At 45.6% G+C, this 25,641-nt stretch overlaps 4 protein-coding genes and 1 pseudogene across 4 annotated transcripts; 2 read left to right on the top strand and 3 right to left on the bottom strand.

The window, feature by feature from the left end:
• Nucleotides 1–13,571: 13,571 nt before the first annotated feature.
• Nucleotides 13,572–14,534, bottom strand: LOC149095893 (uncharacterized). The gene has a single exon (XM_089281502.1). It carries the CDS (start codon nucleotides 14,532–14,534, stop codon nucleotides 13,572–13,574), a length of 963 nt encoding a protein of 320 aa, XP_089137628.1.
• A 513-nt stretch (nucleotides 14,535–15,047) lies between these two features.
• Nucleotides 15,048–16,341, top strand: LOC149095892 (uncharacterized; annotated as a pseudogene).
• A 975-nt stretch (nucleotides 16,342–17,316) lies between these two features.
• Nucleotides 17,317–18,324, top strand: LOC149095891 (uncharacterized). The gene has a single exon (XM_089281503.1). It carries the CDS (start codon nucleotides 17,656–17,658, stop codon nucleotides 18,133–18,135), a length of 480 nt encoding a protein of 159 aa, XP_089137629.1. The 5' UTR covers nucleotides 17,317–17,655; the 3' UTR covers nucleotides 18,136–18,324.
• Nucleotides 18,325–20,549: 2,225 nt separating this feature from the next.
• Nucleotides 20,550–22,135, bottom strand: LOC149095890 (uncharacterized). The gene has a single exon (XM_089281630.1). It carries the CDS (start codon nucleotides 22,116–22,118, stop codon nucleotides 20,733–20,735), a length of 1,386 nt encoding a protein of 461 aa, XP_089137756.1. The 5' UTR covers nucleotides 22,119–22,135; the 3' UTR covers nucleotides 20,550–20,732.
• A 24-nt stretch (nucleotides 22,136–22,159) lies between these two features.
• On the bottom strand, nucleotides 22,160–25,356 carry LOC149095889 (uncharacterized). Its single transcript, XM_089281629.1, has one exon. The coding sequence runs from the start codon at nucleotides 24,691–24,693 to the stop codon at nucleotides 22,462–22,464; it is 2,232 nt and encodes a 743-aa protein (XP_089137755.1). The 5' UTR covers nucleotides 24,694–25,356; the 3' UTR covers nucleotides 22,160–22,461.
• Nucleotides 25,357–25,641: the final 285 nt, after the last annotated feature.

Raw genomic sequence — 25,641 nt, 5'->3', positions numbered from 1 at the left:
ATTTGGTTTGTTTCTTCCACAGATTGTTATGTATGTATCTGTTACTACGTGTACCTGTTACGAAGCTTCTGCTGTTAGAGATATATATAATATCTGTTTTTTAGCTCCCTCTCCCTCCCCCCCCCCCCCCCCAAAAAAAAAACACGAACAAACCTTTTGTGGTCAGGAAAGAGTTTAGTTTGCTTTAGAGCCTCCACCCAAATTTTTTTTTTTTAATAATTTACTTGTGGAAATGATGAGTAAAGGGAAATAACCATAGATAACCATAGCTGAAATTTGAGGCCCTTTCCTCTCTCTCCACTTTAGTTAGGAAGCAACTCCAATTAGCAAAACTTTATTCCTTCACAATAACATTAATCAGTAAATAACAATAATTTATCATCAATTCAAATAACTGTGAACAAATATGGAGGCAATAATTATTATTTATATAACTGATGAAAGAATTATCAGACTAGTGGGTTTCCAAATGTAATGTGGAAACTCTACTAAAAACAAATCAAACATTATAGGTGTACAGAGTTACATTAATATCCCCGTAAGAAAAATATCATAATCTTTTGGTTAGCCTTTGAAAGATTATTTATTTCCTGCCATTATTTACTATTCTTTGTTAATTTTCAGACCATAATAGTGCGACACAAATTCTTCGAAGGATAACAATATATGGATAATTCAAATAGGAATGTTGCTCTTGCAGTTCAATAAATAATACTGAAAAAAAGGAGATGGAGATAGAACCATCGTTAATTGTAAAGCTATGTGGTTGATGTTCCGATCAACCACAAGAAGTAGAAAGTATGCATTTGAGATTTGTTGTTGTACATGGTCGAATAACAGGCTGAAGAGCCTTATTATTAGCATGAAGTAACACGAATATTGCGTTATTTCCCATTCATTTTGTTCATCCAGTTTCCTAAAAAAAAATCTTCCATAATGTGCACTGTGGCACACCAATATGAATCACTCTCTTCACACCAGGCACCTCTACATGTATACCAATGCCAAATACTAATTTTATAGTTACATCATTTTGGCTGTTTTATATTTTTGGTGCAGTCGAACCTCGATTATCCGTACCTTGATTATCCGGATTTCTCGATTATCCGGACTTTTTCTCTAGTCCCAATTTTGTCATGAATATTTATTAGTCATGATCAAGATCCGTAGCAATATTCTTTTTAAAACCATAACATTGAAAAGTGCAGTCAAAAGCGAGTTTGTTTTGCTTTTAAATGGCAAAAGCAGTGCTTGCACGCTTCGTAACTAATGAAGAACACTCGAATGAGTTCAGATTGGCTCAGAGTTGAGTGGTTCAAGATGTACAGTAGACCATATTGTTTTCCAAGCGATTTGTAAAAGTGTTTTTTCACGATTAACTGTTGCTTTATTTAAACAGTTTTGTTCTTCATTAATATTCAGATTATCGATTATCCGGACCCTCGATTACCTGGACTATTTCGTCTAGTCCCAATGACTCCGGATAGTCGAGGTTCGACTGTAACACCATGTACTCATATGGGAATACTGAAATAAATTGTTGTTATTGTTGCTGTTGAAAGCACCCAAAAGATTAAGCTTTATATAAGCTGATTGAAAGGTATAAAATGAACAAAAAAAATTATATCAACAAAAGCAGTGGGGGTTGGGGAGAAAATGGTGGGAATAGCCCTATATCTAGTTTTGTGATGTCTCCAGTCACAGAAGCTCAGGTGACCAGGCTTTTCTCAAGCCTGAATGTACAAAAATCATCATTAGATGTTCCAAATAAGCTAATTAAAACTGCTGCAGAGCCATTATGGAAGCCCCCAGCAGACATATATAACCACTCAATAACACCTGGCATACGACTTTTATTTATTTTTTCACTGCGTTTACCTTAACATGGTAGTAACGACTTTAAAAGCCAATTTCTACCCTATACCCCGGTTACCACACACATACTTTTTTTTTTCTTTCCATAGCCATATGCAAAATAGATTTCTCTTCTCATATTTATTTAATTATAATACTCATGTAAATTAATTCTGTAAATAATGCACAATAAAAGTTGATTGATTGATTTAATTTGACAGTTAAATGATTGTGTAAGACCCTTTTTTGTAAAGAAAAAAAATAGAACAGAATGGGGTGACTTGAAAAAATGAGGGCACGATAGATCATATGAAAGTGAGCACCTTTATTACATTCCTTGCAAGGAAAGATGAGCAAAACTACAGTACAACAAAACTTTGCCGAGTTCAACAGATTTTTATCCTGCTGCAGCTTAGAAACCTATGTAAATAACCAGGAGGTAAAAAGTTCTTACCATTAAAAGATTCTCCCTTTATCTATCAGCACGGCGTATATTTAAATCCTCTGGTCAGTGATGCAATTTCCACGGCTGATTTCCACAAACGCTTCCGTGTGTCCATAAACAAATTTCACCGTGTCATCGATAGACGTAATACATGTGGTATCCTGATTACTTTGCTTGAAAGCTTTAACAATTGCATCTCGCTCTTTAAACTTCTCCTTTTTACCGAATATGAAGAGAAGAAACAACAAGAACACAGCTATCGATCCCTGAATTTTTCTAGACGGTCCACCACAAAATGCGCAGCGAAACCCGTTGGTAAAATATTAGACAAGCTTGCAATTGTGTTTGAAGCAGCGACGGCATTTAAGGCCGCTTTCTACTCTCTTTTTAACTTTAAATCACCTATTTAAACTTCAGCGAAGTGAAAACACATGTCAATGTTCCGATCTGTTTACATCTGGAGAGTACACTCTATTCCTCTCTCCCCTCCCTCAGGATTAGTTTCTGAGCATGAGCAGATATGCAGGCCAAAATTACGCATGCGTTACCGGATGTCCGTGAATTACGGACATTCGGTAATGGCTGCTACCAGAGCCCTCCGTTTCTCCGACCACGTGACCAAAAGAAACGGAGGCTCTGGGGACGAGAATGGACTGAACGTGAGAAAAAAAAAAAAAAAAAAACGGAGCCGAAATTTAAACCCAGACCTCACTGCGGGCCGTCGATAAAATCAGGAACATGGAACATTTCGGAAAATCCCGGAACATCGAATAATTATCATAACTATACGAAAAATATGTAAAATTAAATTTTTAAAACTAACATAAACAAAAATAAACTGGTATCAGCTTGAAATATGAAAAGATATTATTGGGGATAGGGGAGTCGGTATCAGAGGGGTAGGGAGCGTTGGGTATTCATTCAACTGAACACAATGAGTGCAGGCTCCTCCCCTCTTTCCCGCCAATTGCGTCACGGCGCTTTTCAGCACTCTGTTTTTCAACACAAACGTGGACGATTCTGACGACGAATGCCAGGTAATTCATTGCGTCTCCTTTTTTGATCCCTGATTTCTTCAACATCTGAGGTGTTTGTCTAAGCATCGTACAGTTGCTTGTTAAGTCAGTATTCATAGTTTTGTCCCTATTCCGTCTTCATGTTGCTATTTATCATCCCCAGTTTTCACGCCGCTCCGCTAGGAACGCCTGGCACTATGACCCACTAAGTGCAGACTCGGCCTTTCCGGAAGCCCGAGTAACAAGCAAGTTGTTATTAATAAACTAGTGGTAATCACAGATTTATAGAGCAGAGCGTTCACGCGCGGTTTTCGCATGTCTGGTTTACGTTGGTGGTGTTCGAATGACTCGATAGAAAACTATTTGATCGAATGTCAGATAACGATCTGCACGTGAAGTTGAACTAGCGATGAATCGATTATAGCCTGCGGTAAAAGTATTTTTAATTAATTAAGTATTAACTTGTAGTGGACAAACATTTTCCAGGAGATGCATCTGAACTGTTGGCGACACTAAGAATTCAATTTCAGATCGCCAACACTTGTTACAAATATTTCTAGAGACAATAAAGTTTTGACCAACGACCCCGCAAGACGGCGGGCGCGTCGCCAAATGTTTTTAAATTTTGTGTTTGTATTTGTTTACACTGTCATCAGAGGTCGAGTAGTCCGAACTAGTTTAGACAAGAAACTCGATGCCGAAGAGTTTCTATTTCTATCTCATGGAGAAACTATTTCTTCATAAGAAATCGTGTATACGCATATCTTTGTATTGACGTAATGAATTGAATAAAGGAATCACACTCGTGTACCCATACTTTTAGGTCTGATTAATGAGTTCGAACGCCACCACCTTAGTTTTCTGTGAAAAACGAAATCTGGGAATAAAAGACAGTCACGTGATTAAACTGACGGTGAACGGCTGGAAGGAATGGCTTAGTCTTCTTAGTTGCTAGCCTTCACTCATTGCAGTCACTTTCATTTTTCTTTCTTTTTTCCTTTTTTTATGTTTTTGTTTTGTTTCTATTTTCCGAGCTGATACCAGTTTATTTTTGTTTGATTTTATTTTTTAAAATTTTATTTTACATATTTTTTCGCGTAATTATGATAATCATTCGATGTTCCGGGATGTTCCAGAATGTTCCGGGATGTTTCGGAATGTTCCATGTTCCTGGTTTTATCGACGGCCCTCCAGTTGGCAGTGCTTTCATTCTTGAGTTGCACTATTCAGCGGCGGTCGGGGTAATTATCTCACAGGAGAAACCGCAGTCACGAACGATCGGAACTAAATCTTCGGCCTTTGCCTTTTCCGTTTTAATCCTGACTGTAAGTGGGACGTTTATGCCTCCTCCTACGTGCCATCTTCCTTTTGGGTCATTTTACGGGCTTCCAGTTACAACGCTGTAAGGAAGGTGTTTCGCATTAATTATATTGTAGTTCTTTGTGTCACTGAAGCGAACTACATATAAACAGGATATTTTCCTGGACATTTCTTGATCGAGGTACTTACCACTGAAGTCTTTCGAATGACCACAACGGGTCGACAAGTTCACGCTCCAGATGATCTAGTTGTCCACGATCATTCGAAATCTTAAATGCCCTCCCCTTCATGCCGTACTTCTGCATAGCCACAAATCGCTCTCTAGCAAGGTCCGTTGGAATGAAACCCACCATTGATGATCCTGATGAAGACAATAACGATGATGACAATGACAACGATGGTCACGATGAACGTGAAGGTGATAATAGCTGCCTGGAAAACAATGTGCGAGGGAGAGACCAACATTATGGGGGCATGTAGCTGAGGAAGATCATTGGTTTTACCGTTCCTTTGAATGCTTAGGAAATGCATTTCGTTCAAACCAGGATGAAGACGATGAAAACCACAGCTGTTCGCCCACTGCTGGTGACGAAGACGATATCAGCGCTGGTGGTCCAACGATCTCAGGTAAAGGAAACAATTTATCAATAAAGGCAGAGACATATGTTAGCTTTAAAGGAGTGTTAAATCTAAAACAACTTACCCTTATTTTCTGCCTGGAAACATTCTATCACACATGATAGTTATTCCCTTTCTACTGTTCTGTTTGCAGATGAATTGCTGCCACTTTGTCAGGGTCTCCAGGATGAGCGACCCCTCCTTCAAGGCCTGGTGGAGCTTGATTCAGATGAACAACAAAATACTGAAGCACTTCTGTCTAACCGTGAAAAAGTTTCTCCTAAAGTTACCATTCCTGGTAGGAAAGAAGAAGTATACAAGTCGACGCTGGTGTCTGTATTGAATGAGGATCCTCACTTATCTCACGACAGGTATTATATTGACTTTTATTCTAGTTGATCTAGTTGGTCAGTAGAAGTAGCCCTTTTTTAGGCGTCACGGTTGTGTTATAAGTACGAAGTCAACTTCATCGCGTCCCCTGAACAGCAGAATAATAATTACGTATGACACACCATTTGTAATTCTTTTGTTGCCTTGTTTGTTATAGATTGCAAAGGGTTCGTCAACGCCAAGAATACCGAAATTCAGGAAGGCGCACCACACCATCAGGATGCCGACAGTGGTAGAGTTACTACTTTGTTCAATGACTATGCGGTTTTGGACAGACGTAACAAATCATATGTGATCGGTAGCCTTGTCCGTCTTGTTCGTGTTGGAGACCATGGCCGCCAAGAGTACAAACGACCGGTCCCCTACGATGACCCGAAGAAAGAAAGTATCACGTGTTTTTTCCAAGCTTACAATCCGATCGGACAGAACCCTTTTGAGTTTACTACGGCCAAGTTGCTAGAGTTTCCATTCAAAGACATCTTGGCGCATGTGAACTACGCGATTTCTGATGCAGCCGACACCCTTCTTATCCCCGAGGAGCAACACAGCGAAGTCAAAAAAAGTGTAGAGAAGGTATTCAGGCAACCCCGACCAAGGACTATCACGGACGCGTTACATTCCCCCTCATCAAGCACGGCACACCAAGGGTACCCTGACAGAGACGATGGAAGGGTGGTTGTTGAAGTACAGCCAGAGCAGCAAACCGAGGGAGGACCGCGAAGGTCGACCAGAAAACGAAATGCAATAGTGTACGATTTCTAATATATGCACGTCCTCTTTTTTGAACAGCAAATTTAATGTAAATAATTTAGGCAAAGTACAAAGGAATTTCGTAAATAACCCTGGTAAAATGTTCACGTTTAACAGGGTATCGTCCTCTCTTTCCGTCCACAAATAGCCCTTAGGTAGATATGAAACGTGATGTAGCTCTTTTGAGCTCGAAGCGCTTTAAATTCGAGAAAATCGAGGAAAACGATTTTCGCCTCGACAGTCACCAAAATGGCCGATCGCAAAGGCTTAAAATACGGTAATGTAAACTTTATTTACGTTCGCGTGTAAAGGAGAACCAAAACTTATCATTTCTCTTTCTTGACGGACAAAGTATTCAGCTAGTCAAAACAGGTTAGAACTTGACTTGAGCGCCATTTGAGAATAAACACACAATTTTTAAAAAAATCCCTTTAAGTTACGAGATCGAATTCGTAATTTACGAATAAAAATCAGCGATATTTTTCATCATGTGCCATAACTCCAAAGTCCTTGAAACTTCGCCTTTGGAACACTTTTATGTCGTTGTAAAACATGTATTAAAATCGGCTTGGGTTATTCTTCGAGTGGTTTTTGAGGCCCGGCTGAACACCCCCGATCTTTAGTACCTAAGACATGAAGAAAAGTAAACAATGGACTTCTGCGTGTTGGTCTGAGGGCAACGGGTATAGGCATTTAAGTCCTTATATTATGAGTTCTTTGTGCAAATACGTAAATTGTTTGCTTGGTTCTGTAATATAGCGGTAAAACAGTTCAATCGCAACGCCAAAGTAACTTTATTTAATCCGAGTATGTTTTATCGCTTCGAATGCCAGACATTTGTGACGAGATGTCGATTTCACACCAAGAAGAAACGAAGTCGAAAACGTTTCACTACGCGGCCTTCCAATAATTAATTTGAGATAACTTACCGCTGAAGGAAATATTTACTGAAATAAAGCTTAAAACAGTTGCGTTTTATGCAACCTGTCATGTTCGGTTGCAAAAAGTTATTTCAGGACCGGCAATACAGGTTAAATTCATTGTTTATTTGTTTGAAGTCACGGTTTCATTCCCGGCCGTGGAATTTACTATGTCCCATAGCACAGACCAGATTGGGTTGCATTACAAAAAGGGCGACCGTTTATTTCCGAAGTAAAACATGTTTCCGACAGTCTTTAGTAATTTCGTCGATATATAGTTTAGCTAAAAAAAAAAGGTCTCGCCAATTCCAATTAAAAGTTCGGTCAGAAATAGGGCAGGTACAAAAGTCGGACCGGATCAACTCGGACCGCCAGTCCGGGTCGGATCAATTCGGATCAACTCGGATCAACTCGGATCAACTCGGATCGACTCGGATCGTCTCGGATCATGAAAAAAACATAAAATTAAATGAAATTGAAACTTTTACCCATTTGAAGGTTAAAATTCCGGTCAAAAATGGGCCAAATTAAGAAAGACTCGCGACGTTTCTCCGTGTCGTGCTGTGTAGTCAAGCCGCCATTTTGTATTCTAAGTGCCAGTTCCTCTCGGACTCGTCTCGTGTTCCTCCATCCATCCATCTGTCGATCTCCACGATCATGGACCTAGATGAAGGTAAATCTTTCTCAATGAATTTGCATCTGTCCACCAAATTGATAGTTTCAGTCATAACCCATTTCTGTTTCGCTACGTGATTTCGTAGAAATTCGCTTTACTTCCGTTTGGCTCCTAATTTGGAGAACAGGAAGTTGATAGATTTAGCTAATCATTAAGCAAAACTTGGCCTGCTTGACGACAAGGGCTTTTAGTCCAAAATGGTTGGCGTTTTATACGAGCGAACTTAAAACGATTTTCAAAGATCCTGAAGATAGTTTTTGAGGAGGACGACGATCCGAAAGGTATTTCAAGTAATTAAGAAAGTAATTTTATAGTTAGCGCGAAAAATTGAGCTGAACGAACTCCCGTGAGCTTCGTTATATCTCCTCATAGTACGCAGCTCTTACAAGGTCTCTCCTGATTGGCTCGATCAAACAATCGGAAACAATAGGGTACTTAAAATTCAAAATGGCGGACGATAATCGCGAAGCGCGAAAGTGAACAGAATGAGTTGTTTTGGAGCGGTACGTTTTCCTCTTCAGTTATTAAAAGCCTGGCAACGGTTTATCTATAAGCAAAGAATTATAACAGGTTTGCATCGCGTTTTCATTTTGGCGTTTTTGCGGTTTAAGCGCAGATTTTCTCTAAGCATTACGCGTTAAGAATTATTGAAGCAGATTATTTTCCACGAATTACCAAACAACACTACATATTAAACTTATTTGCAGATGATTCTTGCAGATGTTACCAGAAGTGTTATTTTAGTTTAAGTAAGCTTACATTGTGAGTACAAACATAGTAGAATTTTAAGCTATTATTTTCCCCATGTATTAAATGAATAATATTCGATCGCATGTGGTGTTTGGAGGTTTTTATAAAATAATACACTTCATCAAGAATTAAACGCTACAAAATGTAAACAGAATTTCCAAAACAATTGTAGTTTAAACCCCGCTTGTTTAAAAATTTATGGCACTTTCTCTGCAGAGGTTGGAACACCAACTTTATTAAAGTTGATGATTAATTTTTCATCAAAGTGTAAAGCCTTGCTCAATCCTCAGGAATTACTGATCACTTCAAAGAACATCATAACAAAATAAATGCAAACAAATAATATTGAATCAAGATGGGGATCTTTTATAAAGTAGCTAGCCAAGTTTTTGTAAGGCTTTTAATTTACCAGATCAGTAATTTTTTGTCATTTATGGTGCTGTCTTGTTGGAGAGTCAAAATCAAAATCATTGAAAATCAGCTTAACTTTTCACAGGGTTGTAACACCAGATACAGCTTTCTGTTCATGAAATCATTCTTTTGGACACCTGCATAATAAAGATGCCTTTCTTTTATGGATAATTTACAGAGGCAGGTCCAGATATGTTCAGGGAGGATGGGTGAGGGATTTTTTTCAGCCATAAGGGGGGACCTACAGTAGTATAGGGGGAGTCAAACAAATACCGTTTCGCAGAGGGAGCTTTATTTCACCGTTTCGCAGCCCCCACCGTCAAGTCCGGCCCTCACAAGCTCGGGCCGGTTGAACCTGGGGGCTGCGAAACGGTGAAATTCAGCTCCCTCTTTGAAACAGTATTTGTTTGACTCCCCCTATACTACTAAAGGGGGAGAGACACCTATTAGAAACAAGCAAGCCCGCTGTTATACCGCCCGAGCCGTGATGTCTCGAGCGACAAACAAGTGCGCGTGGCTGATGCGGGGCCGGAAAGAATGTTGCGGAAAAAGCTGTGCCGGTGTTTATTGCGGGCAGCACAACTACCAGCTAAAGAAAGGAATGAAAATACCAGAGCCTTGCAGAGGCTGCGGAGTCGGCCTTCTATGCGACTACCGTCTCTGCAGCCCCTGTGGCGGGAACGCGCTAAAACAGCGGCTTATCCGCAAGCGTAAAAAAGCAAAGAGAATTTTTGAACTTGTTTTGCTCGAGCTGAAAGAAACACATCAGTTAGAGAAATGAAACCTTAGGTTATAACAGAAGGAACTATGTCTTCCAACAACCGAAGCTGCCAACTTTCCGAGGCCATTCAAAGCCTCCCTCCAGAGCTTCGTGAGATGATTCTCAAGGAGTACATCGCGATAAAAATCAAGGAAAACATCGCGATAAAAATCAAGGAAAAAAAGGAAATGGGGTGGGGCGAGGTTCACAAGAATATCTTAAAACTACCATTCTGCGAATTCAAGCAGCAAATTGTGAGAATGGTAATTTGCGTTGAATATCCGGACTGTCCTTTCGATGGCTGCTGTTTACCCTGTTTCGAAAGTAAGGGAACTATTCATCAACCCTCTGTTAGGCCGCAAAGGAGCCAAAACTTCTAATTTCTACACGACCTACACTGACAGCGGGATGAATCTTCCCCCGCAGATAAGAGCTTTCTACATCTTCCACTTCTAATTTTCTGGAAATATGCTCTTGGAATGGTTACAATTGGCACGAGTGGTTCCTTTTTGACAGGGAGCGTTAGCGTCCGCCTCAACCATAGCAGCAACGATCTCGCGCGTGATATCGCGAGAATCTTTTAGCCACTCAGGGGGTAAATATTCATTCACAAGAAGCGCGACCAAGTGGAAGCAGGCAATCATGTTTTTATAACATACAAACAAAACCGTCTGTTTCTAAAAGTCAGTTCGAAGCGGGAGGGTTCGTGATTTTTTTTATCATTTCCGCTTCAACTCTGCCGCGGATGTCTTCCTCCATTTTCTTGACATCAACCTCGGCAAGCCCTCTCTTCGATGGTTGGCGAAGCATCCTTGCTCGGACCTGATCTTTCAGAAAGTTATACTGATGAAACTCTGAAAGGATGGTGTCAAACTCATGCGAAGACACCTCGTTATTGTTCAAAGCGTTGGAGACCAGTCTGTTGACGGTATCCCGCTTGGCAACGGCGAGCGTGGTAATCTCTTGATGCTTCTTTATTTTCGAGTCGAGTTTTTTTGCTGGCGATTATCAGCCCCGACGAGACGAGAGCGAAGCATGCACCAGCGCCGCCAAGAGGAACTGCTGCCGGCAGGCCAACCACAGACAGAGCGGAGCCAAAACTTGCGCTGGAAAACGCTGCCGAGAGAACGCTCGAGCCGGCAGCACCCCAATTAACGAACTTCCTCGCGCGTTTGTATCTTTTAGCAACGAGGCGATAGTGGTGGACCTCACCGCCCAAAGTGTTGGAAATCTCGTTGACCTTCTGCAAGCGGAAATTTTGAGAAGGCTCCGCCACCACTGGATAGAGACGCTCGTCAGGCGGCGCGCTTGGAGGCAACAGATTCGCCGAAGACATTGCGTATATATAGAAATTTAATTTAACTCTAATTCAAAAAGAAGAGGGAAGCCCTTGAAATCAAAGAGTTCGCCATTTTCATCTTTGACGTTAATAGTGATGCTATTTATGAACTCGTCTGTAGAGCAGTCTCGCAAAACCTGTTGCGGAGAACCCTGGTAGCTCACCTTTTCATAAGGCTTCCCTTTCACATCAAACAGGGCTAATACATCTGACCTTTTGCCATTGAAGAGATTCTTTTGTTTGTCGATCAAGTCGCAATGAATAAAATATGTCGTTGGAGCTGTAAGCCATTTTACGAAGGTTATAGGCTGCAACTTTCGCACAATACCAAGCAAATTGGCTAAATCGCGATCAAGTTCAATAGGTTTTGCCCCAGCCCCAAAATTTCTGATTACAAGCTGGCCAATAGGTTGGTTTATTGCTGTTTGTAGCTCTTTATATTGATATTTGGCGAACAGACCGTCTATTTCTTTCGCCAATCTTTCTAAACTGTAATGCCCTGGGAGTAATTTACTAACTGATAAAGCTCTATCTTTGTCTTTATCTCCCAAGGTGGCCGAACCTTCTCTTGTCAAATTGTACCAGCTGTTGTACAAACTGCAAGAAATGAGTTTCATGAAATCGACTCTCGGTATCGGCTTTTCAAAATAGATAGTCTCTCCGTTCTGTTGCGTGACAATAGTGAGAACAACCATTTTTATATTCAACAAATAAAATTGTGTTCAAATAAGATGGCTAATTTGTGGAATGGTCCTGCGTTAAAAAAAGCGGAGGCGGCGAAGAAAAAGGCGTGGACAAACTTTTTAAACCACTTCCCCAAAGCGGACAAAAGCCGGTTCGTTTCGCAAGGAAGCGTCGACGAGAAAAATAACGTGACCGCGGAGGTGTTTTTCAAAGAAAGCGAAGACTCGTTTCAAAGCGTCTTCGGCTCAGATAGAAAATATTGGAGCGCGGAAATGAAAGAGGCGCTAGGTTTGGGAGATAGCGGTGGTTTTCCTTATCAATTGTCGCCGCTCGGTTCAAAAGTTTCTTTGCCCATCCCTGCGGTACCTTTCGACAGCAAAGCGCCAAGCTTGAAAAAAATATTCAACGATGAAATCCAAATCTACGTCACGCCTGACCAATATTTCACGACAAAATTCCGAGAAATATTTCAAAAAACAAAACTCAGGCACACTTCTGCAGCCGAATCAAAACACTGGTTAGGAGGGCCCGACATGAAATATTGGCCGCAACAGCTCAACTTCGCGGTTTTCTGCGCGACACAGGGGTGCGGAGGTTCTCGCGAAATCTTTGACAGCGGGATGAATCTTCCCCCGCAGATAAGAGCTTTCTACATCTTCCACGTGTATTTCACGGTCAGGCGAATTTTGTACCAGCTAACAGGTATTCAGAGCATGAGCGCTTTGCCCGGAGACCCACCTTTCAACCAATACCACAATCATTATGACGTTGCTTCGTACAAAAGGATATGCAACGAGTTCGGTATAGACCCCTCGAGCGATTTCCGCTACACGCACGGGGAAAACCACGGTCTGGGAAGCGTTTATGTTTACGTGTCCGGCGCCGGCGCGTCGAAATTCAGCGATGAAGGCGGCAAAGCTATTCAAGAAGACTTGATTTATTACATCGAGCCGGGGGCCGCTTCTGATACCCAATCGGACTGGTTCGCGCCAAACACAGCATCAGGTTTGACGCAGGCGGGCTTGGCGCGAATAAATCAGTCGATCGAGGCTTTCGTTTACTGCATCCTGGGCGCGCAAGTCAACGTCCGCAGCAGCATTCTCGGTTCTGGTGGCCGAGCAAGAGAAGCCCAGAGCGAGTTCCTGGTGCTGGTAGCAGACGCGATCAGACAGCCCGACTTGGCAAGAACGTGCAAAGGTACCAGCTCGCCGTGGATCAAGCGAAGGTCAGGCTCAATCTCGCTGTAGCCCCCCTGGCCTGGCTCATGCCCGCACAAATGATAATCAACACCGCAAGCACAATCGGCTACAACAACAAGCTTAAACAGGCGGTCTCTGGGATGAAACTGGGGGTCAACGAGGTAAACCCGGAGACAAAAAAAATCTGCCCTCAAACTCATGGCAGACGGCCCGTCAAAGATTAAACCTCCCAACAGCCATCCGTCCAACCCGATACACAAAGCCGCAACAGCCGAATCAAGGAAACCATCTTCGACCGAAACTGAACAAGCACAGCCGACGGCGCAAAAAATACAGCCCACGGCTCCAGATAAAACACCGCAATACGAAATTAACAAAACAGCTGTCATTGTCGGTGTAGTCGGATCATCGGCTTTGCTGTTCATGGCTTGGCGGTAAGTTAACGCTGCTTGTTAAAATATTGTTCGAACAAAAAGGCAACCGCGGCAAGAATGAACAGCCAGGTGCGCTCGGCCAGAAATCCGACGACTTGGCCGGCGGCTTTGAAAAGGAAACTCACAATCGAGCCAATCAGCACGGGCAGCAGAGAACCAAGTTTCGCGGCAATATCTTTGAGGCCATTTCCCAAAGCTTTGCCGGTGGCTTTCAAACCTCTGGTGAGGGCCCCGATGACAGCTCCGATTGTGGTCCCGGCGGCGATAAGAATAGCGGTCAAGGTCACGCCATATTTTTTGAAGATCTCTTTGACCCTTTCCAAGAGAGGCCGCCCCCTTTCCCTTTCAGCGATCTGAGTTTGCAAAAGCGCGAGCTCCTCGTTTCTTTCTGCCACTCTACCTTCTGCGGCCTCTTTTTCGGAGGGCGAGGCATTCTCATCTTGGATGATCGCCTGGTCTTCCTCGTTTTGGCGCTGCAGCTTGCTTTCCTGCTCTTCCAGGTCGTCCAACGGTTTTGTTTGGTCGAGCCTTTCTTCCATGGCGTTTGTTTCTCTTTCTTTTGCTGCGAGGCTGGCTCTGAGTCTGTCAACCTTGGCTTGTTCCTTTTCTCTGTTTTTTGTTTGTTTTGTAAGCGAATCCAATTCTTTATTCTTGTTTTCAAGATCGGTTTGATAGTTCTTTTTCAGTTGTTTCAGCCTACGCAGCTCTGCTTCACTTTCAAAATTGGAACCTTGATTTTCCTGAATGGCCTCAATATTAGCATCAGTTTGCTCGATTTTACGTCTCAGAACTTCGATTTCTTTCTTCTCTTCTTCTCTTTGCGAAGCGAGTGTTTCCGCCTGTTGTAGTTTTGTCTCTGCCTCTATCAGTCTTTGGCGTTGTTCTCTGATGGTGTCGCGGTCTTCATCTATAATTTCTTTACGGCTCGGTCCAAGTTGATCGTTGAAGTTGTCTAAAAAGCTTTTCATGAAGCCTGACTCATCATCTTTCAGAATCTTGTATTCAATCGGTTTTTTAACCCCCACCCCCCCCCCCTATAGCAACAATTTTCCCTCATTTTTTCCAGTGCCTCTTCTGATTGGGATTTTTTCAAAGTTTGTTTTCGGGAATTTGTCTTTTATCATATCTACAGCTTTTTTGAGTTTTCGCCGCAAATAGCTTTCTTTTTGAAGATCACCGATTGAATCTGGACCAAGCAAAGGGTTATCTTCTCCCCCAAATGATGTCTCGGTATAAGAAGTGTCAGGCAGGCCTGACTGCTCGTGCCGCATAGTAGGCATTTCCGTTTGTTCACCCCCGTGGTAGGGGGCCCCAGGTTGGTAGGGAGTTGATGCCACGCCTGGGTCAAAACGTTGAGTTCTGTTGACCTCTTGTCCGTCATCAGAATCATCGTGGTCAAGCCGATTGTCAAGATCCGGGTCTCTGTAACCAAATTCGCCACCGCCTTCCGCCGACATAGCGATATATTGCAAGCCTGTTATTTTTCAAATTAGAGAAATAATCGCCGGGATATAATACACAATGTCAGTGGTGCCGGAGTACCTTCGCCCTTCGCAAAACGAAAAGACATTACACGCCATGCAGGCCGAGTGCGCGGTCAAGCGAATCACCTTTACCCCTTCTGAAGCCAACCCCAGCATTACGCTGTATGTTTCCGTGCCCAAGCTGAACGAGAACGAGGTTCTGGTGCCGGGTTCGCTAGCGCTTGTCTTTGACATCGACCTTTCTGGAGGGCAAGCCAACAACTTCCTCGTCCAGAACGTCACGCGGGCGCTCGTTGATAGGCTGGTCGTGAAGTTTGCGGGAACAACCCTGCAAGACACGGTTGGGTACGACATCTACAAAACTTTCGAAGACCTTTTTCTTTCGCAGGAAGAGCGCGACAACAGGATTCTCGAAGGGATTCAGAGCGAGGATCTATGCAAGATCCGCTCAGGCGCGGGAGACAAGAAAACCTCGGGCGTCGACGCTGAAAACAAGCTGAACGAGGTTTACGAAAAAAAGTACCGGATCAGGCTTGACCACCAGATCTTGTCCAACCATGGCGTTTTCTACCCCCAGGCCCTTTACAACGACCTCACGTTCGAAGTGAAACTTGCCGAAGCAAAACACGTGGTCATGGGTTCAGACACAACCCAGCTGAAATACAAGCTGAACAACATCCAGCTCGAGTACAAAATGATCCGCAGCAAGACTCTGGCAGACGAGGCGCGGAGTGTTTACTCCAGCGGCAAAGAGTTCCTTTACGACCACGTGCTGCATGACAAACAGGTGACCTTCAAAAAAGACACTAAAACGGCCCTCAACATCAAAGTCAACGCCTAAAGAAGGTCGCTCAAAGCTCTCCTCCTCCTGTTTGTAGAGCCGTACACTGCGGGCGCCAGAGATTCAGAAAAATTCATCTTCCCTGATCTGACGAAAGTCAGCGTCACGGTCAACGGCATGCCCAACAGGCTTTACAACAACGGCATCGAAGGCAAGGACATGTGGGAAGAGGCCCGCAACCTGTTCGTGAAAGAAAAAAATAAAACGGAGCACATGAATATGACAAAGTTTTACACCGACGATAAGTTCGGGCTTGTTATTGATATGCGCTCCATGGCGGACCGAGCCATGCACGGCAGCGGCATGCGGATTGTGAACAGTGCGGACGGGGTCCAGCTGGAAATTGAGCGGAAAGCCGAAGGCTCAGGCGACGTGAAATACCATGTGTTCGTCATCTCCGACTCCCAGTTCAACCTTATGGACAGACAGCTGGAATCTGTACAGTTTTAATATACATGGACCCCAGCAAGATACCCTTCAACGCTCTCATTGTTGGGCCGACGAATTCAGGCAAATCGAGGTTCGTGGTGGACCAGCTCTACGGCCCTTTCCGCTTCAAGTTCGACTACATCGTGCTCATCTGCCCGACGTTCACGCACAACAAGACCTACCACCGGCTTGGCGAAAACGATCCAAGAATGGATGTGATAGTCTGCGAACAGCACGCCGTGGAAAAGTGGTTGAAGCTCGTGAGATGGCTTTCCGAGGGCACCAACACGCTAATAATCCTCGACGACTGCGCAGCCTCCAAAGATGTGAAAGGGCGTACAGGCGAGCTGGTGAATCTCGCCTTTTCTGCCCGCCATATGGGCATCAGCGTTTGGGTGCTGACCCAGAAGTTGACCGGCATAACATCTTCCTTCCGGGAGAACGTGGCGGCGATCGTCCTCTTTTACACCCCCTCGGCCAGGACCACGAAAGCCATCTTCGATGATTACGCCGGCGAACTCTCCCCGGATGATTACAAAGGTCTGGTTTCAAAGCTGAAAGAGCGAAAGTTCTCTTATCTTGTGTTCGCGCTTCGCCACCCGTACGGGGTAAAGTTATTTGAATAAAAAAATGAAAGTCGTATATAGCCTTGAACAATGGCTGGAGAAGAGGCCGCGTTAGCAGAAGTTATGAACCTTCTTCAAACGGAGCCCAAGCCGTCGAGTGGTCCCGCAGGTGGCCTTGTTCGCACCTCCTCCGGACCTGACATTCCTGCTCTTCGCGAGCAGCTGGCCGTGCTGGTGTCCACAGGCAAAGCCAAAGAGGCCATCGGAGTGCAGCTAACCCACGAGCAGGTGAAGCGCCTGAGCGACAAAGAGGTCGAGAAATACACCAAACGCTACGAGACATACGTGGGCTCGAAGACAACAGAAAGCCTGATCGACAGCTTCATTTTTCTTGTATCAAAAGCGGTCGGAATGGCCGTCAAAATCAAAGACATCGACGCTTACCAAAAAGAACTCAGAAACGACTACATCTTAAACAAAGAGCTCTCCAATCTGGCCGGCAACCTTGCTTTGAAGTGCGGCCGGTTTCTTACTGTGGCCAACGCTGCGCTGATTACCACTAAACATGTTGATTTCAGTCCACAGTTGCCGGAGCAGAGCCACCCTTCTCGTGATGAACACGGATATCCGCTTGAGGACATTGATGAAGCACCCGGCTCAGCAACTGCAGAATAACTGGTCAGCATTCATTAACAAATGCTGAGGGCTTGCTGACAAATTGTTAACAATTAAACTTTTTTCATTTTCTTAGAATACGGTTCGCTTCAGAATGTCAACCGAACAATTAGAGAGCGCGCCTCAGGTCGAGACCCAGGGAGCGCCTGCCGCCGATATCACACAGCAAGCGACAACTCCAACTCCAACCACGCAGCGCGTGAAAAATCCGAAGCGTGTGGCTGCTGGCAAAGCGACATCTGAAAGAACGCGGCTGGCCCGGGAACAACAGAAGAAAGATGCCGAGGCTTATAGGGCTCTCGGGGAAAATAAGGCGAATGCCGCCACAGAGGCCCCTGAGCCACCCCCGACTACAGAAGGCGAAAGCTCAAAGAGCAGCGGCCTCAGCGCCAACCAATGGATTGCTAATGGCGGCATAGGCGTTTCACTGCTCGGGATTTATTACAAACGGGAAGAGCTCAAGGCTACGGCCAATGCCGCATTCGACAAAATTAAAACGCCGAAGGCCGCGCCTGCGCCCGTGCCAGAACCTGCTCGCGCGACACAGCCAATAGGATTAAAAAAAATGCTTTGAACTTTTGAGTGAAAAGTATATCACGATGTCGAACCCAAGCGTTGTGCAGCTTCTCGTCTCTAGAGCCGCAATTGGCGGAATTTCGGTATTATGGCTCGAATTTACCGCAAAAGCTATCAAAAAGGTGGCGCATCTTACCAACGAAATGTTTACTGATAAGGGCGCAGAAGAAAGAAAAAGACAAAGAAAAATAGAAGAAGAAGAATAGGAAAAATACTAAGAAGAGTGGAAGAAGCAGAAGAAGAAGAGGACGCGGAAAAGACAGATTAAATTAACACAGTTTGGAGAAAAGCTTATGAAAATATACTCAGATGGAAGTCTACTGCGTAAAAGACGGGCGAGTGACGCCGAACGTCCGAGGAACAGCAAAAATTGTTGCTACAAAAAGCAACCGGCGACTGCTAAAAGTGAGGTATGCTGTGTGCGGAATTGCCAAAACAAAGTTTTTGCCTGGAATTCCCAGAAAGGCAGCCAAATTGAAATAAAGAGCTAGCCGAAAAGGCAGATTAATTTTATTTTAAACTTTTGTTATTTCCTTATATCGAACGCACCATGTCCGACAACAAGCTCGTCAAGACCGTCATTGAAGCCGCAACTCTCACGGGATTAGCCGCGGGCATCGACTGGGCCGCAAAAAAGGTTGTGAAAGAGAATCTCACTTCCGATCCCAGCAGCAGCCCGATGAATTACGTGAAGTTCACCGCTGTCATGGCGGGCAGCATTGCGCTCAAAAAGTACCTCGAGGATCAGAAAATTCTCCCCGACAGCGTTTGAAATTTTTGAATTTTCGTTTTGAAGAAAAAAAAGTCTATTATATTGCGCCATGGCAAGTATTGCAAGCGTCGACGTTTACGAGGCTGTTTCGAGATCCGCGAGAGAAAACGAAAAGAGCTACGACGAAGCACTCAAGGAGTTTCTTGAGCTTTTCGAGCATTCACTTCTCAACCATTTGAGGCAAATGTGGGTACAAAGAAAGATGCGGAGTTTTTGAAAGAGTGTCAAGAGCGAGCCATCGAGAATTATCAAAACGCCAAAGAAAAATACAAGATCGAACCCAAAGGACTTCTCGATTGGATTGCGAACAACTTGGTACTATTCAAGGAAAACAGGAATAACTTAGAGTTATGAATTGAAAAAAGCTTCCGATAATATATAACTATGGCGAGCATCGCGATTATGGTTGGCGGGGCTGTGTTGAACGCCACGGCTTTTATCGATGGCAATTATCTGGCGAGGGCGCTTGGCGGGGGCGACAAGGCTGCGCTTGAAGAAAAAAAGCGCCACGACAAAGCTCTCGAAGATTATCAAGCGGCTTACGCGAAATACACGCGCGACCGAACACAACTTCTCGACTGGATCACGACTAACGCGCAAACGAAGGCGGAGGCCAAGCAGAACTTCACCAACACCGACTACGCCTTCAAACTCTACAACCAGACACATCCTGACGAACAGATGGTACCCCCCAAGGAGCCCAAGTTCTTAGATTTCTATCAGCCAAGCGAGCAGCAGAAAAAGGGTGAACTTGTGTTCGTGGGCGCCGGGACGCTCGCTCTGGGCTACGCGGCCTTCCGGTTCCTTTAAACTTTTTTACGCCTTACTTATATGGATGTCAAACCCGCAAAGATATACTACGGCCCCGGGGGCTACTGGAAAGGTGTCGCCGCGATCAAAAAATTAGCCGAGGCTGCCAAGGTACCTGAAAAAGCCGCAAAAAAGTGGTTGATCAGGCAAGCGCTCTGGCAGATATTCCTCCCCGCGCCGAAGCGAATTCCTCGGCCGAAATTCGACGTTCCCACACCCAACAAGGTCCACCAGGCGGACCTTCTTTTTCTGCCGCACGACAAACTACCCCGCTGCCGCAAAGTTTTGAAATACGCGCTGACCGTTGTCGACATGGCCAGCCGCTACAAAGAGGCCGAACCCCTAACTTCGAAAAATTCTAATGAGGTCGCCCAGGCTTTTCAGAAGATTTACAAGCGCTCGCCTCTCAAATGGCCTGAAATGCTGCAGGTTGATCCTGGGCGCGAATTCCTGGGCGCTGTCACAAAAGAAATGGACAACCACAAAACCTTCATCCGGCGCGGGCGCGTTGACATTCACCGCGACCAGGCAATTGTCGAACGTTTCAACCGCACCCTGGCTGAGCGCTTGTTCGGCCACCAGTACGCCGTGGAAATGCGACTCCCTGAGGGCAAGCGGTTCACTGCCTGGGTGGAAAGACTTCCAGAAGTTGTTTCGGCTTTGAACAACGGGGTCACAAGCCTTATCGGCAAGAAACCCGCCGTTGCCATCAAAGAAAAATCTGTTTATGCAAGGCCGTCGACACCTTACTCGAGGCCTGTTGGAAAAAGCGAAAAAATACTTCCCTCTCTTGTCCAAGTTGGTTATCTCTACCAGCCTGGCGAGCTTGAGGGGGGCATGAAAAGAGCCACGGATCCAATCTGGTCTTTGAAAATTTTCGGCCTTGAAAGATCTTTCACCAAACCGGATCAACCCGTTCTCTACTATCTGCGCGACGGCCCCAAGCGCGGCTTTGTTCGTGAAGAGCTGCTGGTTGTCCCTCCGAACACTACTCTTCCTCCAGCTGACGTGAACTAAATGTGAAACTCGATCGGTTCGGTGTGAATCCCGTCGGCCAGCACCCACCGCTTGTCGTTATAAGCGCTCAGCCCCAGCTTCTGCTGCTCGTAAGTGACTATGTGCCCGTCCCCCATCCTGAAACCTCTGTTGGTAGCCATATCCTTACTGCCTTCCAACGCTTCATTAAAACGCTGCCACGTGATCTCGTTCTGCTTCTTCGACATCCCCTTCGTGCTGAACTTCTTTTTTTCGCCCCCTTCTCCTTCGTCGGCGAAATAGCACTTTGAGCAGAGCGCGATCATCCGGCTGCCCTCGAACTCAATTTTGAAGAGGCCTGCGGTCCGGTCGCTCCACTTGTCCCCAGGCACCCACTGATTTTTTTCCGCCTCGAATTCTTGCTTCAGCTCCAGCCGGACAATGTCTTCGAGCCGCTCGTCGGAGATTCCCATGTAGTTGCTGTCCGTGTCCATCTGGATGAGCTCGAAATCTCTTCTGTCGACATACTTGCCGAGAAAGTCGTAGTAGAATTCCAGCATCCGCAGCTTCGCCAGCTGATAGACAGCGATTCCAATCTGGAACTGCCGTCTGATTGTAATCCGGGGCTTAGGGCTTACCAGCTCGTAGGCCTCCCCGATCTCGTCGAGGTCTTCGAAATACGCGCTCCGCAGCGCTCTGTCGACAACCTTCTCGTCTTTCGTGTATATCACGTTCGTTTGCCGCTCCAGCGCTTCGATCAGTTTCCCGTAAGCGCTGTTTCCGAGCAGTTTGAACACTTCAGAGAGCAGCGCCTTGCTTTTGTCCGCGTCTCCTGTCCGGCGCGCCTCCGTCACCTGCTCTACGAACCAGGGAAAGATCTTGGCCGGTTTGTAGTCGATTGTTCCGTAAACCCTCGTGATTACCACCCCGCGGTTCACGTACCACAACAGCAGAGGTGCGTACACCAACATCCGTTCTGCAGACAGCGCTCCCACAAGTTTTTTTCCGTCTCCGCGTTTTCTGCCCGTTCTTGCCAAGTAATCGGCCATATGTTTCGGCACAGCTTCGGCAGGCACCCGCTTGTTGTAAAAGAAAGGACACATCTCCTCAAACTTTGGCCACAAACGCTCTGGAATCTCGATGTCGACTTTGGCAAATCCGGACCAATTCTCTTCTTTGAGCCTGTGCGTTAGTACAGGAGCCGCCTCCGCTTGGAGCTCGTCGTCGTAGTGCACGACCCTTTCCTTCCCGCAAGGCATTTCTCTTAGCAAGGTCGAAAGATAGAGAGCGGAGACGTCATAACCGACGATTTTTTTGCAAAGACGCGGTTCTGCAAATAGATGAGACCTTATCCCTGTGACGCCAGCTTCGTGGTACCTTGTGAAAACCAGGCTCGGCCCCCCGACAACAGCTTCTTTCAGCATCTCATACGCTTCTTTGCTCGGGCTGTAAAGATCTGCGCCCCGCTCAACCGCCCCCCGGAGCAAGTAGTGCAAACTCACGCCTGGGATGCTCACAGCGTCTTTCAGAATGTCGATTCCCTTCTCGGTGTAGAAGCTTCTCATCTTTTCCAGAGCCTCAAGGCCGGGCGCCCCATCGAGATTGTTGTAGTAACGCAGCCAGTCTGCGAAGGTGCGCATCCCCTTTTCTTTGAACAGCTGCTGGCACCCCTCCCACTCTTCCCGCGTGAGAACGTACTCACCCTTCAGATTCGAATACTAGTCCTCGTATTTTGGGAGCCCCGGGTAATCAAGCTTTTCGGGGGTGTCAAACCATTCGTAGGGGAACCAGGATTTCACTGCCTTGCATCCGTAGGCTTTCACCCATTTGTCGTAGCTCGTCCCCGGGCAAAGGTAGTTGATGATATCGAGGAAACGGGCGCCCAAGGTAAGCAGGAACATGGTTTTGTTCCCCTTCTTGGCCACTTTGACTTTTTTTTGATACTTCGACAAGAGTGGTGGCGAAGTGGTTTTTGATCAGATTCAGGTCGTACGATCCTGAGTTGAACCTCACCACAGGGACCTGGTTGCACCATTCATTGATTTTTTGCTGCTGATCTTTTGTCAGCAGGTGCATGTCTTCTGGCACAAACTCCGCTCGCACCTTGTCCTGGATGTTTTTCTCGTGTCTAACCAGCTCTTTCAGGAACTTGCGGACCAGCTCCGCGGGGTTTCTTTGGCATATGTGGGTGGGCTCTCTTTCAAGAGTGTCCCCGAAGCTCACGGAGATCGGCACGTGCGCGTTTTCCATCGTTAACGCTCCTGTCGGCGCTTTCCGACAGTTTTTGTCGCCATACGCCTCGAAATCGTACAAGATCGCGTGCGGGTAAGTTTTCGTTTGCTTCCTCGGGAGTTCCCCCTTAAGAAACCCAACTTCGCAAGCCCACGCCTCGATTACTTTGTAGCCGCTCCTTCGCAGAAATGCGGTGCGGTTCACGGTGGCTTGGTACAGTTGTTCGGCTGTTTTACCGTTTGTTATAACCTCCTGTCGGTCAGGATAACATTTTGGGCATCCGTGGAACGGGCAGCCGTGGTATTGGAAGACCGTCCTCGTTTCGTGGTTGTACCCGTCGACAGGAGAAGACTTCATTTTCCCGCCTTCTCGCGGAAGCCATCTCTCGCCCCCGTGCCCGCACATTGCGTGGTGGATGTGGATGCCCCGTCGCTTCGCTTCTCGATCCAGCCACAGCAGCGCTTGTTTCGAATATGAGGTGTTTGGGTACATCACTTTCTCGAAAGCTGTCTGCGGGGCTTCCACTTTTGTCCCCGGGCAAAAGATTACCGTTTTTCCCGCGCTGCAGGTTTGATGGTGGCGTTGCAGATTGCAGGTTTTTGTGAATCTCTGCCCGCAATGCGTGCATGCATAGGCTTTCGCCAGCTTTGCGATGTCTTTTATCAAGAAAGCGTGGCCTTCGTAGACACCTATCGTCAAAAGCTTTTTAAGTTTGGGGTTCGGGTTTATTCTGAGGTGCCAAACCACTTCGCCGTCTTCCAGGCGCTCAGGCTCGTAGACACGGATTCCAAGCCAAGATGAGACCGGTGAGCCCTCATTCAGATGGGCTTCGACCTTTTCCAACTCGTCAAGAGACGTTTTTGCGAAGTTCTCTGGAATGGTCTTTAGTTTGTAGAAACTCTGGGCGAGATTTCGGGCTTCTTTTGTGCAACGGTCTGTGCGCGCCGCTCGGTGCACAGCGATCCACCGCCATAGGCACAGGTTGTCTTTATACGTGTCCAAAGATACCATTGCCCGGCTATGGGAAAGGTTGTGCAGCCAGTCGGGCAAAGGCCCTGTTCCCACCAAAGGCTTCCTGTCAAGCACAACCTTCAGGTCAACGTTGAAAAAGGCTTCGAACACCCACTTCGTGTTGGGCCTGTCGACTTTTTCATTGTCGAAACGCAGTTCTTCCTGGCGGTTAAGCCATTTTTCCGCGTCTTCCAGTTTGTCAAACCACTGTGAGCCCTTGGGGTTCGAGTAGTACACAATAATCGTTCCATCCTCAATGTTGCGCAACTGGTACGCGAAAACGTGCCTCAGATAGAACGACGTACTTACTCTTTCGCGTATCCTCACCATAAAGTCTGGTGTGAGGTTTCTCTCCAGACCTCTGATAAAGCGCCAGCGAATGAAACGCCGGCCTTTAGTCTCTTCCCCTTCTTTCTCTGCGTCATCGAACAGATCCAGAATCTCCTTCTGGTAGTCTGTCACTGTTCGGGTTTTCCGCGCAGGAAAGGGGTCGTACTCCCTCAGAAGCTCTTGCGCTTTTCTCGACTTTCTTTGGCGTGGAGGGGCTCTTGGCTGGTAAGGCTTCGGAAGAAGTGGCTTTTGCAGATGCGCCTGCGTTTCTTGAGAAATTGGTTCATCCAGCACGTTCTGGACAACCTTTCTTGCCGCTGGCGTGTTTTCTGCAAGAAGTTGATCGAAATACTGCAATGTCGCTGGATCTATTTTTGCGAGTTCTTCTTCCAGTCTTTCTTCGTACCTTCGGTTGTTGGAAGACATAGTTCCTTCTGTTATAACCTAAGGTTTCATTTCTCTAACTGATGTGTTTCTTTCAGCTCGAGCAAAACAAGTTCAAAAATTCTCTTTGCTTTTTTACGCTTGCGGATAAGCCGCTGTTTTAGCGCGTTCCCGCCACAGGGGCTGCAGAGACGGTAGTCGCATAGAAGGCCGACTCCGCAGCCTCTGCAAGGTTCTGGTATTTTCATTCCTTTCTTTAGCTGGTAGTTGTGCTGCCCGCAATAAACACCGGCACAGCTTTTTCCGCAACATTCTTTCCGGCCCCGCATCAGCCACGCGCACTTGTTTGTCGCTCGAGACATCACGGCTCGGGCGGTATAACAGCGGGCTTGCTTGTTTCTAATAGGTGTCTCTCCCCCTTTAGTAGTATAGGGGGAGTCAAACAAATACTGTTTCAAAGAGGGAGCTGAATTTCACCGTTTCGCAGCCCCCAGGTTCAACCGGCCCGAGCTTGTGAGGGCCGGACTTGACGGTGGGGGCTGCGAAACGGTGAAATAAAGCTCCCTCTGCGAAACGGTATTTGTTTGACTCCCCCTATACTACTCTTACCCTTGGTAAATATAGGCAAACACATTGCTGTGGACACCTCTATGATAAAGACACCTCCTTTTTATAGATAATTTATAAAGGCAGGTCCAGAGATGTTCAGGGGGGGGAAGGGAGAGGGTGGTTTAGGGAATTTGTTCAGCCATAAGGGGAAACTTACCCAAATATTGCTCTAATTAGCTCTAATTGTAAGGATGTTGAATACTTTCTTCCACTGATGGGTCTGTTTGATCAGAGTAACCTTATTAATTTTGTTCAGATTTGACTGTCTATCTTATTTGTTATTTAATTTAAATATTTTTAAGAGACAGGTTTTTAATTTTTTAACTTAAGTGTTTTATAAATTTCATATTTTTAGTTCTATTAATTAGTATTAATCTTTGA

Source organism: Orbicella faveolata, unplaced genomic scaffold (assembly GCF_042242905.1).
Source record: "Orbicella faveolata isolate gen_17 unplaced genomic scaffold, um_ofav_v1 contig_48, whole genome shotgun sequence".
In the NCBI taxonomy this organism is placed as follows: domain Eukaryota; kingdom Metazoa; phylum Cnidaria; class Anthozoa; order Scleractinia; family Merulinidae; genus Orbicella; species Orbicella faveolata.
The sequence above is the reverse complement of the archived record's forward strand: the minus strand, read 5'-3'. Positions and strand labels throughout refer to the sequence as shown.